At 45.2% G+C, this 16512-nt stretch overlaps 2 protein-coding genes across 2 annotated transcripts; both read right to left on the bottom strand.

The window, feature by feature from the left end:
• Positions 1-5171: 5171 nt before the first annotated feature.
• On the bottom strand, positions 5172-6372 carry LOC127319660 (F-box protein SKIP19-like). Its single transcript, XM_051349629.2, has 2 exons — positions 6041-6372; positions 5172-5487 (listed from the first exon to the last, which is right to left on the bottom strand). Exons 1-2 carry the CDS (start codon positions 6370-6372, stop codon positions 5172-5174), a joined length of 648 nt encoding a protein of 215 aa, XP_051205589.1.
• A 669-nt stretch (positions 6373-7041) lies between these two features.
• Positions 7042-12864, bottom strand: LOC127319679 (uncharacterized). Its single transcript, XM_051349646.2, has 5 exons — positions 12578-12864; positions 12210-12466; positions 10037-10272; positions 8198-9480; positions 7042-7456 (listed from the first exon to the last, which is right to left on the bottom strand). Exons 1-4 carry the CDS (start codon positions 12778-12780, stop codon positions 8896-8898), a joined length of 1281 nt encoding a protein of 426 aa, XP_051205606.1. The 5' UTR covers positions 12781-12864; the 3' UTR covers positions 7042-7456; positions 8198-8895.
• Between the last annotated feature and the right edge of the window lie 3648 nt (positions 12865-16512).

Below are 16512 nucleotides of genomic sequence, written 5' to 3'. Positions count from 1 at the left end.
TCGATGTTTTATCCCTAGTGGCAACAGCGCATCCACAACCTTAGAACTTTCATCACACGTCCTGCATTTAATGGAGGCATGAACCCACTATCGAGCATAAATACCCCCTCTTGGAGTCACAAGTATCAACTTGGCCAGAGCCTCTACTAGCAACGGAGAGCATGCAAGAACATAAATAACATATATGATAGATTGATAATCAACTTGACATAGTATTCAATATTCATCGGATCCCAACAAACACAACATGAAGGATTACAAATAGATGATCTTGATCATGATAAGCAGCTCACAAGATCTAACATGATAGCACAATGAGGAGCAGACAACCATCTAGCTACTGCTATGGACCCATAGTCCAGGGGTGGACTACTCACACATCGATCCGGAGGCGATCATGGCGATGAAGAGACCTCCGGGAGATGATTCCCCTCTCCGGCAGGGTGCTGGAGGCGATCTCCTGAATCCCCCGAGATGGGATTGGCGGCGGTGGCGTCTCTGTAAGGTTTTCCGTATCGTGGCTCTCGGTACTGGGGGTTTCGCGACGAAGACTTTAAGTAGGCGGAAGGGCAGGTCAAGGGGCATCACGAGGGGCCCACACAACAGGCCGGCGCGGCCAGGGCCCAGGCCGCGCCGCCCTGGTGTGTCGCCGCCTCGTGGCCCCACTTCGTGATCCTTTCGGTCTTCTGGATGCTTCGTGGAAAAATAGGACCCTGGGCGTTGATTTCGTCCAATTCCGTGAATATTTCCTTACTAGGATTTCTGAAACCAAAAACAGCAGAAAACATCAACTGGCTCTTCGGCATCTCGTCAATAGGTTAGTGCCGGAAAATGCATAATAATGATATATAATGTGTATAAAACATGTGAGTATCATCATAAAAGTAGCATGGAACATAAGAAATTATAGATACGTTTGGGACGTATCAATCCTCCTTGAATCCCGGCAGCACGACGGCATGGTGGCGGTGTCGATGGAGATCTCCGGCGGAGCTTCGCTAAGCGTATGCGGGAGAGGTGTAGGAGGAGGGGCGGCTAGGGTTTGGGGAGAGGGGGTGGCCGGCCACTATGGGGTGCGGCCAAGCTATGGCTTGAGGTGGTCGGCCCCCTCCCCTTGTCCCTCTTTTTATAGGTGGAACCCCCAAGAGTTGGTCTACAAGTCTTCGAATAAGACCCCAAACCAAAACCTTCCATATGACATGAAACCTACCCAAGGTGGGATTCCCACTTGAGGTGGGACTCCCACCTTTCCATGAGGGGGGGTGGCCGGCCCCCTTTGGTGGAGTCCACCTGGGACTCCACCCCCTAGGGTTGGCCGGCCAAGCTTGGTGGAGTCCCTCCGGGACTCCACCTTCCATAGTGATTTCTTCCGGACTTTTCTAGAACCTTCTAGAACCTTCCATAAATGCACCGGATCATTTTCAAACTTTTAAAATGACTTCCTATATATGAATCTTATTCTCCGGACCATTCCGTAACTCCTCGTGATGTCCTGGATCCCATCCGAGACTCCGAACAAAACTTCGAACTCCATTCCATATTCAATATCTACTAATATGACATCAAACCTTAAGTGTGTCACCCTACGGTTCGCGAACTATGTAGACATGGTTGAGACCTCTCTCCGACCAATAACCAATAGCGGGATCTGGAGATCCATAATGGCTCCCACATATTCAACGATGACTTAGTGATCGAATGAACCATTCACATACGATACCGGTTCCCTTTGTCACGCGATATTTTACTTGTCCGAGGTTTGATCATCGGTATCTCTATACCTTGTTCAACCTCGTCTCCTGACAAGTACTCTTTACCCGTACCGTGGTATGTGGTATCTTATGAACCATTCATATGCTTGCAAGCTATTTAGACGACATTCCACCGAGAGGGTCCAGAGTATATCTATCCGTCATCGGGATGGACAAATCCTACTGTTGATCCATATGCCGCAACTCATACTTTCCGGATACTTAATCCCACCTTTATAACCACCCATTTACGCAGTGGCGTTTGATGTAATCAAAGTACCTTACCGGTATAAGTGATTTACATGATCTCATGGTCGAAAGGACTAGGTAACTATGTATCAAAAGCTTATAGCAAATAACTTAATGACGTGATCTTATGCTACGCTTAATTGGGTGTGTCCATTACATCATTCATATAATGACATAACCTTGTTATTAATAACATCCAATGTTCATGATCATGAAACTATGATCATCTATTAATCAACAAGCTAGTTATACAAGAGGCTTACTAGGGACTCATTGTTGTTTACATAACACACATGTATCAATGTTTCGGTTAATACAATTATAGCATGGTATATAAACATTTATCATAAACACAAAGATATATAGTAACCACTTTTATTATTGCCTCTTGGGCATATCTCCAACACAATCTCCCAAACTACGTTGTTCAATGCGTCGGTGGACATCAAGGTTGGCTCTGGTGCTGGTCTGCTCTTCTGGGAAGACCCATGGCTGCACGGGCGGTCTATCGCCGCGGGTGGCCCCAGAGGTGCTTGGGCTCGTCCGGCCTGGGGGTGTCAAGAGACGCGGGGTGTGCAACAGGGTCCTCAATCACACCTGGGCTAGGGATATCGTGGGAGAGCTGTCCGTGGACGCTGTCATGCAGTTTCTTCGGCTGTGGAACGCCGTGGAGGCCGTGCTGCTCAGTGACCACGACGACGAGTTTGTTCAGAAGTGGATGGAGGATTTTTTTGAAAAGGAGGACAATGCCCTAGCCTCTGCATCGAACGATGCATATGGCCTTTATTACTTTATTAATCGTAGTATGTGTTACAAATTATGGATCACAAAGTGTTGCTGCAAACACCAGCCACTTAAAAATAGAAACAGAAAAGCCAGCCATGGAAATGAAACTATCTCAGCAATCTATTACCGCCATCTGAACCGGTTGCACAAATCCCGTGCTACCATCTCCAAGCGGGTGCAACCAGAATCCATATCGCCGAGTTCACTTCTAAGTCGGTGTACCGCGTGTTCTTTCACAGCACTATTGTGCTTCCTGGCGCAACCCACATATGGAACTCCTTCACCCCCTACAAATTCAGATTCCACGTGTGGTTGTCGCTGTGTGGCAGGTGCTGGACGGTAGACCGTGGTTGCGGCACAGCCTTCCCTCCCACGTTTTGTGCATGCTTTTGTGATGCAGCTGATGAGACCTCGGATCACCTCGCGTTGAATGCCTCCTTGCTACATACATTTGGTAGGAGTTCTCTCGACGTGCCGGCTTTGTTCTCCCACCCCTACCGTGGACAGTTAGCTTCCCGCCTGGTGGCCTGACGTGATTGATCATCTCCCCCGAACGGATGCTAAAGTGGCGAACTCAGCTATCATGCTCATCTTGCGATCACTATGGATTGAGCGAAATGCTAGGGTGTTCGACAACATCGCGACCCCTGCCGGTAGAGTGCTAGATGGCATTGTTCAGGAGTGGAGCCTTTGGCTGTCTTGTAGGCGTGGGTCTGTGAGAGGTGTTCCCTAGGATTTTTGCCTGCCGAGTTGCAGCGTGGTGGTGGGGTTCTAGTCCTATGGGACATGTATATGATGACTCTTTCTTTGCAAGCTTAATAAATTAGTATTGAATTTTCCAAATTGGAGAATCGAAATGAACCCCTTTTTTGCCCAGTCTATCTGGACCCTTTTGTATAATAGGAATGAATTTGAATATAATAGGTATTCCGTTTCGTCTAGGAACAGAACGTGACGTGCAGATCTCTTGGAGGTTCTTGAAAAAAAAATCTTCTCTTAGCTCTGCATACCTCAGATGCCTTCTTAGAAGCAGCAGAACGGCGGTGCCAACAACAAGAATGAGTGATGTTGCTGCTATCGGCAGAACTATCTCTAGAACTTTGGACATGTCCTTGGAGCCACCAAGATGAGGCATCTTCGGCAGCTTGGCGATATCAATTGCTGGGGTCAGACCATCCACGGCTTTGCAGGCTCTCATCAGGTTGGAATTTTCTTGACTCCTGCTGGATTCAAGCTGATGAGAGCTGGGCGTCCTTAACGGACTCATGAAGTCTCCCATGGGCCAAAACTATCCTTACTTGGGTGCGTGTTTGGCCGTCGGCCACTCCTATATGACTGATATTTCTTCCAGAACATATTCTCGAAAAAATAAGTGTTATGGCTTGCATGAAAGCGTTCAGTCAATTAAACATTCTTTACAATATACTCAAAACATATATTTTTCACTCGCAACTCATCTTAATTAGATGCCAGTTTATTTTACTGCTACAATGCAACACCAAGATATAATTCGCAAACAAATCATACTCACCATAAACAAAGAGGGTACAGCCTCATAAATGGTACCGATCATAAAGATCGGGAGTACTCAAGTCATGCTTAGGGGGTGTTTGTTTGGGCTTTTTTCAGTTTTCCAAAAGCAAAAGCCAGCAAATCCAAACAAGCTAGCAAAGTAGCTACCTACGGCAGCCTCTGAATACGAGCCTGGCGTTGTGCTTGCTGTTTGTCTCTGTGCTAACGAGTGTGCGCACATGATTTGATTGATATACAAACAAGGAACGGTGTAAATCTGGTATTAGACCGTCCTAACCAAATATGATTTTCAAATATGATTTTCCATAAACTGATTCGTTGCCGAAAATTAAGTAAAACTCGTATATGTTTTATATAGTAATAAAAAATAGTAATGTTCTTGGAGTTGTGGGTATTTCAGACAATTCATCTGTCATAGCCAAACAGCCAGCCAGACTGCCAAACACTGAAATTCGAAACAGCAGCAAAAAAGATTCCTGCTCCAGTTTCTATTACTCTCTTCAATAGATTCTATCTTAAAACATACATTGTTAACACAATAAAACTTTCTGTTTCTTTCTATTGAGATTAAAAAGGAGAAAAAGTGGATTTATAGTCACAGGCTTAAAAATTCAGAACAAATTGGAACCATTAACTAGAATTCTATCTTTTTTTAATTGCAGTAGTGAACGACTCTTAAACTTAAATAGGTATTATCTCCCCCGTCCTTTTCTTTTAATGGCATAACTGCGCAGCAGCTTTTTCTGCACAGCAGCTTTCTCTGCACAGCCAGCCAGCCACAGCCCAAACAAACAGGCCCTTAATCTGTCCTCTCATCTTCGAAAATAATAATGGTAAGTCGACTTCACGGCTCTAGAAATCACAACCACAGCAGCAGCCGCCATCATCATCCTCACACTCGAACGTCAGGGTCTTGATCCGGGCGAATTTCGCTCGCAGGGTCTCCTCATCTTCCACGTACATACCTGAACAATCGCGGACAGTAAGAACCTCCAAGGCAGGACACCTCTTAAGGACAGAGGTCAGTTTTTTCACGGTGATGTCAACGTTCTCAAGTATAAGGGAACGGAGCTCCCTAAGAGGTGACTCTCTCATAAGACTGGCGAGTCGGTAACTGAAGACACCGGACGAGCAGGATACAAGACGAAGGGTTGTCAGTAAAGGTGACCTGCAAAAAAAAGTTTGTATGGCACCGTTTCAGTGTTACCGAAGGATAGATTTATTTTCTCCGTTCTTGAATAAGTGTGCGTTTTTCTTTTCTAGAAGTCAAATATTTTTAATTTGACCAATTTTTACAGGAAAATACCAACATATGTGACATCAAATTACTGTATTATTAAATTACATGTCAAGATAAATCTAGCAATATTAATTTAGTGTCATAAATACTGCTTCTAGTGAGTTGATCAAAGTTATAAAAAGGTTTGACTTAAAACATGTACTCCCTCTCTCACAGTTTATTAGGCGTGCGCGACCCCTAGATCGTAAATTTGATCAAGGTAGCATTAGTTATATGTTATAAAAATTATATTATTAGAAAGTTTAGATATTCTATTTTCTAATGATATAATTTTTACATTATATAATTTAAATTATATAGATCAAATTAGCAACCGAGAAATACGGGGAAGACTAGTAAACTGAGACGGAGGGAGTACTAACATACAATTATTTGAGGATGGAAGGATTCGTAGATGTCTAGATGATGAAAGAAAACACACCTTTCCACGATATACTGCATGAGCTCCGCGTTGACAAACCGCCTCCCGGCGAACTCCCGAAGCTGTCCATCGGAACGGTAGACGGCCGCCTTCGCCCTCGCGCGCCACACATCTAAGTCCTCGAACGAGATAATGTGATTTTCCATGTCCACGACACGCCACAGGTCTGGCACCTTCGCCGCGTCGAGCCACGAGCGGCACACCATGCCTGCGCCCCTGAGGACCTCGACCAAGCCGAGCCTGACGAAGACCGCGGAGAGCAGGTCGAGGGGCAGCAGCGACCAGTCCTGGGCCGGCGGCTCCTCCGTCACTGGCGGCGGGGCGGCGTCCATCGATGGATCTCCTAAGATTTGGAAAACCCAAAACAGCCCGAGCGTACTCTCCGCCGCCGAGAAGGTTTTCTTAAGCCGATGCATGTAATTAGTTGAAACTATTTATAGAGCCTGCTCGTGAGTCGGGACGTGGCTCGACTGGACATGTCATGCGGCCTCTTGCGTTCTGGGCCAAATTGTCGAGCCCATCTGTAGCCATGCCAACCGATTATTTATATACTTTAACACGTTTATCCTCCCTAAATATACACCACGGAGACAGCAAAACTGATGTGTCGACAAAGACAAGCACTGGGAGTGGGAGTGGACTAAGAAACATTGTCACCTTCTGCATCAGGAGAGACTTATAGGTAGTAGTAGTAACTCTGTTTGTAAATACACGGCTTTCTACAAAGCTCCAACTTCATTTATCAACAAAGAATTAAGAATATATTTATCAACAAAAAATTGATTTGTCATAAAGATTTGCAGAGTGAAAGGCGTAGAATTTAATCTCCTCAAGTTCTTGCAAACAAGCAGCCCAATCATGGCAATGGCTAATGCCACTCCAAAAGTTGAACTGGTGTAATCTCTTCGTGAAGTATGAATGACTACAACCAAGAGTAATTTGTGTTGTGGTGCAATAATTTAGGAGCCACATATGTTTCACAAATCTAGAAACAAACCGGCAAACCAGATCGCCAAGAGCAAAGAATTGCCGAATCACAAGTTCACAACAGCACGGAAATAACATCTCAATCCTATCAGAATTTATCCAGCTGCATCTACGGGGAAATTTACATCACATGGACCAATCATCCCTACCGGAGAAGGAAGAAAACAAAACAATCTACAAGGAGTCCGGGATAATTAGGCACCTGCATAAGAGGTACAGGTCTGGAGAACAGGAATACAACTCAGTTTCACAAATGACAATCTTTGCAATTCTATCAATGTTTTCAGTATGGCCGTCCAGGTGAACCTGCCCTAGGCAGAATATCATAGCGCCCCGGGCCACCTTCATTGACTGTGGCTACAGTAACGTCCCATGCCGTGGCCAGGGTTGCCCAGGGTGTGGCTCCGCCCCTGCCCCTGGTCTATCCACCTAAAATGCAGTGAAAAAATCATATATGAGCTATCTAAAATATGAAAACTCGTGAGAATTTTCATTCATACTATAAGAAATGCATTATATTTGTACACAGCCAATACATATATATGTACTGCCATGCCTTGCAAAAAAATGAATTTAAGACTGAAAAATTTCATGAGTGCAATGGAGATGCATTAGGACAAGTGTATACCGCCGTAGTTACTTTAACATTTATTCCTAAACTTCAATGTATTGAGAAATTGCCAAGGATGCAGAAGTGGGATACGTGGCACTAACTTTCATTTGACTTTCATTCTAGACTCTAGACTCTCTTTTTTCCTTCTTAATAAATCCGAATTTGATTATCCCACTTCCACATCCCTACAAATTGCTTTGTCCAGTTTGTTGCCTTCCATGCAGAAAGAGAGAGTAGCAGAGACAATTGTCCCATAAACTACAACCCGATCCTTACATCAAGAATCATAATAAAAATGACAAGTTAGCATGATTTTGATATGATATCTCAGTTTGCTTTAACCTTAACATAGTTGGATTACGTTCGTTGCACCACCTAAAGGTTGAAGTGAAAGCTCAGAAAATATAATAATCTGACGGAGTATAAGATATATCCTCCTAATCATATCTTTTTTTGAGGGACTCCTACACATCAATTATGGCAGTTGTTAGGTCTTTTCATAGAACGGACAGGAAAATAAAGGCACCCGTATAACACAAAGTTGTATAGATAATTACCAGCTTACATCATGGGGCATTCTGCTGAACTGCAGAATTTTCAGCTGCAGAAAAGCTTGTTGGTATCACAAGATCATTCCCATGAGAAGGCTGGTAAGTTTATGCACCTCTGATGTTGGCATTGCCCCCACCCATGCTGGACCTGAACCAAGCCACCAGGCGACATAGGTGACATCAGATACGCCGGCAAACAATTGTCCAGGTTTGAGTGCAGCAACATCCACTACTGGTCAAGGTACAGGTATGGGCCCAGCTAAAACAGGCCCCACTTCAGTGGCGGCACATCTAAGCAAGATCTTGCTCGCGGCCTGCATTCTGATCCTGCACCCTGATCACGGCTTCTGCTCCTGCTACGACTCTGGCTGCAGCTACGTGATCAACTCCTGCTGCGTGACCAGCTTCTGCTTCTATACTATTTAGGCTTCTGCTATCACTTCTTCTGTCACAGCCTCACGAGCAGCCTCTATCTGGGCTATGGATGTAGCTCCTGCCTGACACTTGTCACCGAATCCTTGACAATCATCCTCTCTTCCACGTCCATCTGAGACTAAATGATCATGTGGGCCTCGGCGGATGTAACATCATTAGTAGAGTATTTGGTTCCTGCCACACAGGCCGACAACAATAAACTACCTTAGCTTCTTTGCTTACTCTTGCCTCATTCATCATAGACCCAACCTTTTTATTTTTGAAAAAGTTCAGGCTAAGGTTGTTACTGTTCTTCTTGGCTTATTTAGAGTAGACCAAGTCACCTTCACCGTGATTAATGCAAAACCAGTGTATATCTCTTGAGTAGCACGCCCATGCTTCTTCGCCTCGAAGCAACAGCAGTATTCAGCAGGGGTGCACGAGTCTGGAGCTATCTTCAACTTCAATTCCATCTCATCATCGCTCGATACAGCAACCACAGACCTCTTTAGGACACATGACCCACCAATAGCACCATCAAAGAGCCGGATTTCTTCATCTAACCCACTGGTAAAACAACCGACACACATGCTGAAACCGTTTTGAACTTGTGAGACAACAACTTCGATGGTCGCCTCATACGCAAAGCTAACACGTGAGACACCTACATCAATTGCGCCACAATCGCCCTCGATGCGAAATGTGAACGGGGTACGATCCCATGTGTCTATGTTATCCAAGCATGATACACCATCGATGACCTGTAGATCTTCTTTTTCATCTTTGCCTGCCTTGATCTTCATGTCATATTCGATTAGAATAGTACCGACCAATTCGATCCCTCGCTTAGGGCCAGACATGTTGATGAGAGAGCCCTACATAACCGAACAAAAGTAAGAAATATCTAAATTTGAATACTCCCTTTACAATGTTTTACTTGTAGCAATATTTGAAATTCAGTTAAAGGCATGTTCTATAATGGACGGCCAAGATTTTCTCCACATATCAAACAAAGATAACGGTGTTAGAAAGGAAAATCAGCTCATGCTATTTATTTGATTTTGTTTACAATCGCAAATACTTAATTAGATAAGCTTGTAAGTAATAAATGTCGTGATGGGATCATTCATGTTATGCATGTTTATATGCCTATAAATGAATGGAATCAATTTTTCATAGTTTACTTGATAGCAACAAAGAATACAGAAATACTCTATTTGATTTTCTATTGACTAACGAACTAAGTGAAACATAGTTTCATAATTTATTCTTGTTCTTATAGAAAATCATCATTTTATAATACAAGACTTGGCATAGAAGTGGCTAATGGTTTTTTTTCTTGGCTCAAAAGATCCCATGGACCCAAATGCCTGCTTCGATGATGGGTTATTAATAGACTTATTCATTGAAAAAGTTCAGACATGCACACACCTGCTTCACCATGATGGGATCATCCCTGCTAAAATTAACGATATAATTAAGTAATGGATTCATATTATCCCGAGCTGCAATGTATCCATATAACTCGACTGAGCCAAGCTCCGCAGGAACTTTAGCCAACCTTAATGACAAAAACTGCAACATGTGACAACTTGTGTGTGACATGCAAGTTCCATTGCGCATTCTGCAATCTGTGGGATCTGAAAACATCATTGCCTCCAGCCAAGCTTTAAAGAAACAAGTTTTATCAGAATTGGAAAGTAATAAAAGAAACGAATGCTTGCCATACGAAAAGTAAACATGCCATTTAAGGATTCCACGGTCCTATTACCTCTCATCCAAGTGAAACTACCGTTGTTCTTTTTAGTAAGAATTTTGCTCCGTTGAAAAAAAAAATCTAGGAAACACCAAGGAAAAAGAAAGTAGTACCAGGAGTCCAAGTTTGATCATGTTTTCTACAAGGAATCCATCCAACATACGTTCTTCCAGTGTGCTGTCTCTAATAGAAAGTGGGCGGTCCTAGCTAAAATCATAAGAATCCATGTGGGCAGTAGTTTTGAACAGGTGCTTAAATGTTCAGTGAAGCAGCTACACGGTTGCTTTGGAAACTATGAAACTGTTTGTGGTTTCGGAATGGAAACTGGAAGAACTCGTCGCTCATTTGGCAAAACATGACCCCACTGTTAAGAGTTGCACACTGCTTTGTCCAGCATGAAATTTGGAATACTACAATTAGTGGGTGTCAGCCTGTCAGGGCTGGAGGCATTGGCAGTCACACCGGAAATGCTCGTATGGATGGAGACTGGTGCCTCTTGTTGAAGAACCTTTCAGTGTTCATGCTTGCTGGAGAGCGACAAGAAGACTGAAGAATCAGAACAATGTGAGGAAGAGAAGTAGGAACTGGGCTTGGCTGCACTCTGAGCTGCACGGTTGTATCTTCCTATCTTCTGCAAATCATGCAGAGGGCATGTGCTCTCAAAAAACTGGGCTGTAATTATTTTCATCTTGATGGCATGCAATGGACTGGAACTCTAAGAAGAGAGTAATATATAATCACCTCAGGAAAGAAAATTTCCATTTATTGCACAACCTCATAAACTATACCACGGTTCACTACACTCCAAGAACTACCAAGACTGGTTATTTCACCCCTGATGAAATTTATTTTCTTTTGTTTTCTCCTTTTGTAAGTCCTCATTTATGTTGACTTTTTCCCGATGGTAGATAACATCATATCCTACATATAAATATTTTCATGGTTTCCCAAGAGTATCTGCATATGTGGGGAGCACCAAACCTGGCTAAAAAAATTTATGCGCACATACATGCTAAAAGGAATGAAGTGATGTAGCAGAGGAGAGGATGCAATCTGTCACACAAATTTTCACATAAAAGATACTTTTATGAGGAATAAAAAGAGATAAACATCATTCTGGAGTGAACTGAACACGATTTCGGGGGAAAAATTGGAGATGGGAAGCAGGGTAAAGCTGACCTGAAAAATGGTTTAGGGAGTTATCTGAACAATCAGAAGAGGGAGGAGATATAATGTCTGGTGAATCACAGCCGAAAGTATGCTATCCTGTGCTTTGGGGCGAGGTGGGCTAGGGGCAAAAACGAGGAATGACAGGGGCAGACAAAGACAACGGCCAATGGTGCAAGCCCAAAGGTGCAATTGTTACTCCCTCTGTCCTAAAAAGGATGGCTTAGATTTGTTTAAATTCATATGTATCTAGAAACTAAATAGTGTAGTGCCTAGAAACATCCGAATTTAGACAAACCCGAGACATCCTTTTCAGGACGTGGGAGTGGATGTTTCCAACTTTTGCAAACACCAATCAGTGAAACCCCTAGGTAATATTCTACTCCCTCCGTTCCACCAAAAGTGTCTAAACTTTGTCAAAATTTGGATGTATCTAGACGCTATCTAGTGAGCAGATACATTTAAATTTGATAAAATTGAGACACTTTTGGTGGGACGGAGAAAGTACTAGATTTCCCTTTATAAGAGCCATCGCACCGCCATCAATTAGTAAAGCGTAAACAGAGCAAAGAATAATTAACATCGAGATTTCAGGAGACAATATATCAGTTGACTCTAGCTTGAAAAGTTCCCTAATACTCCGTAACAAAATAAAAATAAAAAGGGAAAAAGATCACTTACTCTCATTACGGTCAGAAATACGATAATCAGTTTTCCAATGGTCTGTGCCGCTGTATATGGAACCGTCACGATGGCTGCTATTTGGAAATATCTCCTCTACATAATCAGGCATCGCTGCTGCAGCCAAAACTTCTCCAGGTGCATCAGGTTTGCTATCCATGACCTCCAAGGCTGTCCCAGAAGCATCTTTAAAACAAAAACTGTCGTTCCTGCTTCTTTTCCTCTCATCTTCAACATTATTGGCGGGAGGGGCATAGCTACAACGAGTAATGACCTTGGTCGTATCAGCATCCTCCATGCCTTGGTAATGGCAGAGTGCTTGCTCGGGGAAACAATAAATTCATTGGCATGAGAAGAAGAGAACTCACCTGGAAAGACGACGGCTAGGTGAACTGAATGCAGGGAAGCCTGGAGGAACTCGTTGTGCAAGCGCTAATGGCCTCCAGCGAGGCCTACCAGATGCAGTGAGGAGAGGTCGAGCTGTATAGGCGAGGCGGTTCGCTGAGGCAGGAGTGGTGGCGACATTGGAGAGACGAGGAATCCAGCGTGAGAGGAATTTCAAAGGCACCATCTCGTATCTCGATTGCCGGTCTCTTTCCGCAGCTGAGCGCACGGCGGCGGCGGGGTGGCATAGGGGGCTTCGCCGGCGCCCCTCTTCCACGCCTCCCAAGAGCGGCCCAGCAACACGAGGCCCAGGACAGCCACGTCCGGGCGGCTTTGCTCCTCGTTTAGGGCATCTTCAGCCGGCCCGACGTAAAGTTTGCATCCGCGTGGACCGGAAATGCGTCTGCCACCATCTCCAGCGGGGCGACGCAGAGTGACCGGGCCGTCCGCGGAGATGCAAACCTGGCCAAAATATGCGTCAGGTTTGCGTCTCCGCGGATACTCCGCGGTCGCTCCTAGCGTCCGCTCGCTTCCCCACGGGCCCTCATGGCACCGATCCAGATTCGATCGGCCTCGAATTCAGAACGCGCGCCGGTGTGGCAACCGTGCCGATCAATCGCCGCAATGGAGCGCCGAACCGCCGTGGAAGAGCAACCGCCGGCCTCTTCGTTATACGCGCCGCCGTTAATCCCCGCACATTATAACCCCCGTGTCTACGGTAATTCAAGTTCAACCGCCTCCTTCTTCTTCGTCTTGTTCTTCTTCTCCAACACCGGCACGCCATGAGCGACTACACGCTGCCGTCCGACTCGGAGAGCGAGGGCAAGTCGCCCGGATTTCTGCAGTGGTGGGAATCCCCTGCGACGCCAAGCGATCCGGGCTCCACGCCCAGTGACCCTGCCTCCACGCCGAGTGAGGAGGAGGAGGACGGAGGCGGCAATGGCAGTGAAGGCCAGGAGGAGGACGGAGGCGGCCCTGCCACCGCCGCCGAGGACGAGGAGGAGGGCCAGGAGGAGGAGGAGGACTCCGACACCAAGTTCGCCCGGTTGGAGGCGCAGGAGGCGGCGGACGACAAGGCGGCTGCAAGGAAGAAGTCCAGGGCCCGGGCAAGGGCGCTGGCGCGGGTGGCGCGTCGTCGTCCGTTCACCGACGACGACGCCATTTCTTCCAGTTTCAACTCCTCGACGGGTGCGTCGTCCTCCAGTTCCGACGAGGAGGTGACAAGCAAGAGGCGCAGGAGTTTCGACGACGAGGCAGGGCCTTCTAACAAGAAGGTCAAAAATTAGTTATAGTTTATATGTTTTTAAATTTGTTCTTCTTTGTATGTTAAATATGTTTGAATCTATTCGATTGAAGTATCCGGTTAATTGTTTAGGCTATAATCTTTTCGATTAGAGCAACATGACATCATTGAGTACTACTTTTTCGCGTTTAAACTTGATCATTCAACAAAAATGAAAAGAAGTAGCACAAAAAAACACTTGCATGTCCAAAATGCGTCGGACCGCTGGAGGTAGCCCCCGACGCAAACGGACATTTCGTCCCTTGCGGTCATTTTGGCGTCCGCCAGGCGACGCAAACGGATGCCATCGGACAATTTGGGCGTCCGAAATGCGTCGCGCCGCTAGAGATGCTGAAAGTGCATGGAGCCCCCATGTGTGGTTTTGGTAATTAATGACAATCCCTATGGACTAATGTTTGCACTGAGTTATATTTGTAGGAGTTGTTCATAGACAATGCTTGAACCATATGTTGGCTTCAAGATTGCAATAAGAAGCAAATGAAGAAGATCAAGTGTCAAGTATGTCTTGAAGGTGAAGATGAAGTGAGCTCTCAAGGTTAACTTCAAGACATCAACAAAATGAAGTGCAAGTTCAAGATGAGCCAACTTGAAGAGATCATATGCTTGAAGGCAATGCTTGAACCATATGTTGGCTTCAATATTGCAATAAGAAACAAATGTAGAATATCAAGTGTCAAGTATGTCTTGAAGATGAAGATGAAGTGAGCTCTCAAGGTTAACTTCAAGACATCAACGAAATGAAGTGCAAAGTGTCAAGTATGTCTTGAAGATGAAGATGAAGTGAGCTCTCAAGGTTAACTTCAAGACATCAACGAAATGAAGTGCAAAGTGTCAAGTATGTCTTGAAGATGAAGATGAAGTGAGCTCTCAAGGTTAACTTCAAGACATCAACGAAATGAAGTGCAAGTTCAAGATGAGCCATCTCGAAGAGATTCTTTGCTTGACTCTTGCCATCCATATGGTGATCATGGATATGAGAAGATGCGCCGAAGAAGAAGCTCTCCCATGGTGGATTATGGGGGAGCAATCTATATGGTGTTCATGGATATGTGAAGATGCGCCGAAGAAGAAGCCCTCCCATGGTGGATTATGGGGGAGCAATCCACAAGACTTCGTCAAGCAAGCACAGTCAAGAAAGGCGTTCCATCTTGTCGCGGTCAAGACCGTCATCATCAAGCTCAAGTGGAATGTGTAAGGTTAAGGTTTGCTCTTGATAGGGTTTCTTTCTCACCGGTCTCATGGTGTAGTTGGAGACCGGTTTATAGTTTAGTTGTCGTACTATCAAGAGGGGTCTCGGGTGAGTAACTCGATCGTATCCTTCAGAGAGCTCAAACTTTTGCATCCTTGCATCATCTTTCTTCGTTGTTATTTGGATCTTATCCATGTGATGTTTTAGAGCTTGTGCTTATTCTCATGACAAGCTCTAGTTCATCAAGAATGGTTTTTGCACGGGCTACTTGTTGCATTTTCAATGTTGGAGGTTTTACCGGTATGTCTTTTTTAGATAGGTCAAACCTTTCGTCATTTATTTCTATCCTACCTTGCTGTACTATGATGGTTCCCTGCACGATCTTGTAGAGCTTGTTACTAGCTTCGAAACAAGCTCAAGATCATCAAAATCGGAGCCGGATGCTCAAGTTATGATCATTCTCGTTTTGGTGTTTCTGCAGTTTTCGGGGGGGGGGGGGGGGGGGCGGGGGCGGATATTTCGGCCCGGATTCAAAATATCCGGCCAAATATCCGGACCCTTACTGCGAGCAGTTTTCTCAAGTCCTTAGCCATTTTCGGGGGCCGGATATTTTGCAAATATCCGGCCCGGAAAATCCGGCCTGAGCATACCCAAACGGTCATATTTCGATGGGAGGGGTATTTAAGCACCCCTTCTTCCTCCTTGGGCTGGTTGGTTCACTCTCTCTCTCTCCCCTCCATTGTTGTCCTTCAAAGCTTGCCCTAGTTCTTGATTCCTCCCATGATTCTTGCATATTCTTGAGGGAAAAGAGAGAGGAGATCTAGATCTACATCTTGACCAATCAAATCCCTCGCTTTGTGAGTGGAATCCTGTAGATCTAGATCTTGGAGAATTTTGTGTTCTCCTCTTTGTTCTTCCTCTCTTATTCCCCCAATAGCTTTTGTAGCTTTGTTGGAATTTGAGAGAGAAGGACTTGAGCATCTTTGTGGTGTTCTTGCCATTGCATTTGGTGCATCGGTTTGAGTTCTCCACGGTGATTCGTGGTGGTGAAAGCAAGAAGGCTGTTACTCTTGGGTTCTTGGAATCCTAGACGGATTCTAGGCCTTTGTGGCGATTTGTTGGAAGCCTCCAATTAAGTTGTGGAAGTGTGCCCCAACCTTTGTGTAAGGCCCGGTTTCCGCCTCGAGGGAAATCCCTTAGTGGAACTTTGACCTAGGCCTTTGTGGCGAGGGTCACCAGAGATTTAGGTGAGGCGCCTTCGTGGCGTTCGGTGTGTGGTGTGAGTACCGCATCTTGGGGTGAGGCCTTTGTGGCGTTGGTGTGCATCGAGCAACCACACCTCAAAGTGAGCCTCTTGTGGCGTTCGGGAGCACTAAGCCACCGCACCTCTCCACCGGAGATTAGGACTCGCAAAAGTGTGAACTCCG

This window comes from Lolium perenne, chromosome 4, assembly GCF_019359855.2.
Source record: "Lolium perenne isolate Kyuss_39 chromosome 4, Kyuss_2.0, whole genome shotgun sequence".
NCBI classification, from domain to species: domain Eukaryota; kingdom Viridiplantae; phylum Streptophyta; class Magnoliopsida; order Poales; family Poaceae; genus Lolium; species Lolium perenne.
This window is presented reverse-complemented; position numbering and strand designations above follow the sequence as displayed.